Here is a 3248-nt window from a genome sequence, read left to right as displayed (position 1 = left end):
AATATACTCAAACTGATTATTTAACATTCAATTATATAAATAAAAAAAAAGCAACGGCAGACAATCACTCGGCTAATTAATATAGTCTGCAGAAGACACCGAATGTTTGAAAATTTTCGAATCGTCAGATATAAATGCCGAACCTACATGAATATTTTTGGACTTACATTTTCTGTAGACATTCAATTTAAACATCCCTTAAATGACGAAGCGCGGCTTTAAAGGATTTATAAAATGTAGAATTGCATGACTTAAACGATTACGACGCCATTATTGTGTGAATTAGCGTCTTGAAAAGAAGTTTCATTTTCTCGATGAAGCAATTAATTATGTTTTCGTAGATTCCTGAGAACCTAATTTGCCTCCTGTAGCGTAGGAACTTACATTATCACTCTAATGTAATTACAACCACACGAACGCCTTTTATTTTCATTCTCGAACTGCATAAGTATAGCCAGTGCCGTTCGGGTTCACGCTGTGTCGATTATATACACCACAGAGAGAAATCTATTGCAACATAAGTAATCACTTCAATCTTTGCTAACCTGAAAACAAGTACGTCCATTCAATAAACAGAAGTGTTTATACTGATATGCAGATAGTTTAAATTAAGATGCAGGATTCGTGCTAAGAACAACAAAGATATCTATATATTTCTTGATAGTTGTGAACACCAGAAGTTTTGACACTACTAATATTTATGGGGCAGTGTGCCAAGTTCACAGTTCGCTGCTCCGAGGCAGTTAAAGTTATTTATTCCATGAATAAATTTTCTGTAACTTGTTGAAATATTCGTTCTAATCAGCGATAGAGATGTCTGCGCAGTTTGTTTGTTTTCTATTATTGTCTGCGCTGAAAAAAAAAAGAAATCGGTTAAGATAAAGAAATTTCTGACCAGACACACTTTCTGGCTACTTATGTTCCGATATAACAGTATTTCTTCCGGTATTTAATAGTTTCTGATTCCATCTGGCCATGTCTGTTTCACTTCAATAAAAAAAACACATTTGTCAAGAGTGAGAATGTAAGTATGTAGTAGCCTGTTGAAATCGGAAACGGGTGGAATAACAAATAGATAAAGAAATCGACAGTACTAATAACGACACGGAGAAGCATCTCTGCCATTTTTGTTGACCTACACGTTCCTTTTCCGGCATCTTAAAAATGCGTCTGCTTTGAGAGATGGCGTTCTGTACTAAAAGGGGAACCGGTACCGTAAGTATCAGATAATAAAGACCGCTTATGTAGATCTGAATTGTAGTAATGTTTTGATTTTTTCCTACTAATGCTGAAAGTAAAATGACATCCCTATTGATGTCTGGTTTGAGCTGCTACGGTCGGTATCCATAAATGATTAGCAATCTTTAACATAAATTGTTTATCCGCACACACAAATAAAGTTCTTTTTACCTTTCTGTCTGATTAATTAATCAATTATCACGATTTGGAAATGATATGTTGATAATCTTAGACGATGCTTTAATTGTTTTCTTTGGTCTATTTGAGCGATAAAATTATTAGGGATACAAGGAGCTCATTAAGACGGCCATTCTTTAAGGGCATTGACACAAGTGATATCATTTTCGCGTATCATATCAGTGTTCATTGGCATTATGTTCCAATACATCACGGCCTCCTTTATTCTGAATTTCCTCGTGGAATTACAATACAACCACTGTTTTAAAACCTTTCTGAACTCAGCGTTCAAAAGTCCGTACAGAAAGGGGTTGATGGCGGAGTTGGCCACCAGTATCCAGAAGGTGATAGTGATAAAAGTTTCTGGAAGACATTGAATACATCGAGAGTTGATCACTTCGGCCACCATATGCGGTGTCCAACATACTGTAAACACAATCACCATCATGCCCAGAGAGCAGGCCGCTTTTTTATCTTGTTTCACTAATAAATCGCGCACTAAGTCATCACTTTGCTTACGAACAACACTGTTTTTACCGATTATGCTACTCAGCGAACACTTTCTACTGATGGGCCTTTTGTTATTGTAGGGAATACCCGACATGGAGATATCAAACGAAACCCTCCGACTACTGGGGGTGGTTCGTGGATACTGCATCAGTATATTTTTACCGTTCATGCAATTAGTCAGTGAATGTCTCCGCGACGATTTGTATACATATGAGGTTCGTCTCCCATTCGACAGCTGTGGACACAGGTCAGAGTTTTCATCTGAGCCGTAATTGTTCCCTTCGGATTCCGAGGAGGATTTCCGATACCCTAAATACAAAGTGTCCGTGACACTCATAGATCGTCGAATTTTTATGCTTTTTCGTCGGCTAATTCTGAAATATATACTGCAGTTTAATATCCACAGGGCTATTAATGGACACAGGTATTCTACAACAGAAGTAACCAGGAGATAAAGGAAATTTTTTCGATATGGTGCATCACAAGGTTTCATCCCCAGTGATGACGAATTGTTTCTGTTCGATTCTTTTTGAACGTCGTTCCATATGACCATAGGTGGAATGTGGAGAGCGAAGCTAAGCACCCAGGATACGGTGACTGCACAAACAGCCAACCGCCGGCTTTGTCGAACTCTGTATGAAAATGGATAGTTTATGGACCACCATCGGTCCACACTGATTAATAAAATACTCAACAATGAAACGTAGAGTAAAGAATGTCTGGCAATCAGATGCAGTTGACACCAAGCCCCTTGTGGTGCCCACGGTGGCTTCACATTCTCCAACATAGACACAGGCATCGTGCATCCTATTAAAAAATCCGCCAGCGCCAAGCTAGCAATGTAAATGTTCCTACATCGTCGCAAGGATTTTGTCACAACGAACATAAGTAACACTGCTCCATTAGCCACTAGCGTCACAGAAGTCAAAAGCACAAGAGGTATCGTTTGCGCCCATGTTAAATAAAAACTCTTTCCAAATATATAATCCGAATAATCCTGCACAGGAAAGTTCGATGTATTTTCCATAGTATCTTTGATTAATAAATGTCCTAGTAAATTTCTAGGTCCAAAACTAAATTCCTTAATCATTGAAAACTAGAAATAAAAATAAAACTACTTGTGTAGTTTCTGCTACATAGTATGTGGTTCACGTGTGCTCTGCTCGTTCGTCTGTTTTCAACTTTGGAATACTGTTACTTATACACGATTCTACTAGTCTTCGATTTTCCTGTTGGCGAGAGAGCCACGCGCCACTCGATCCTAGCACGCGTAGAGACATTGGTTTAGTACAGCGTGTTTCCAATCGTTTGATGATGGCATG

General features: G+C 38.3%; 1 protein-coding gene across 1 annotated transcript; it reads right to left on the bottom strand.

Annotated features, from left to right (window-relative positions):
• Positions 1–1419: 1419 nt before the first annotated feature.
• On the bottom strand, positions 1420–2994 carry LOC126815301 (muscarinic acetylcholine receptor M5-like). The gene has a single exon (XM_050540870.1). It carries the CDS (start codon positions 2951–2953, stop codon positions 1538–1540), a length of 1416 nt encoding a protein of 471 aa, XP_050396827.1. The 5' UTR covers positions 2954–2994; the 3' UTR covers positions 1420–1537.
• Positions 2995–3248: the final 254 nt, after the last annotated feature.

The sequence above is a fragment of the Patella vulgata genome, chromosome 3 (genome assembly GCF_932274485.2).
Source record: "Patella vulgata chromosome 3, xgPatVulg1.2, whole genome shotgun sequence".
NCBI classification, from domain to species: Eukaryota; Metazoa; Mollusca; class Gastropoda; family Patellidae; genus Patella; species Patella vulgata.
Note: the sequence above shows the minus strand (reverse complement) of the source record. Positions and strands in the feature narration are given on the sequence as shown.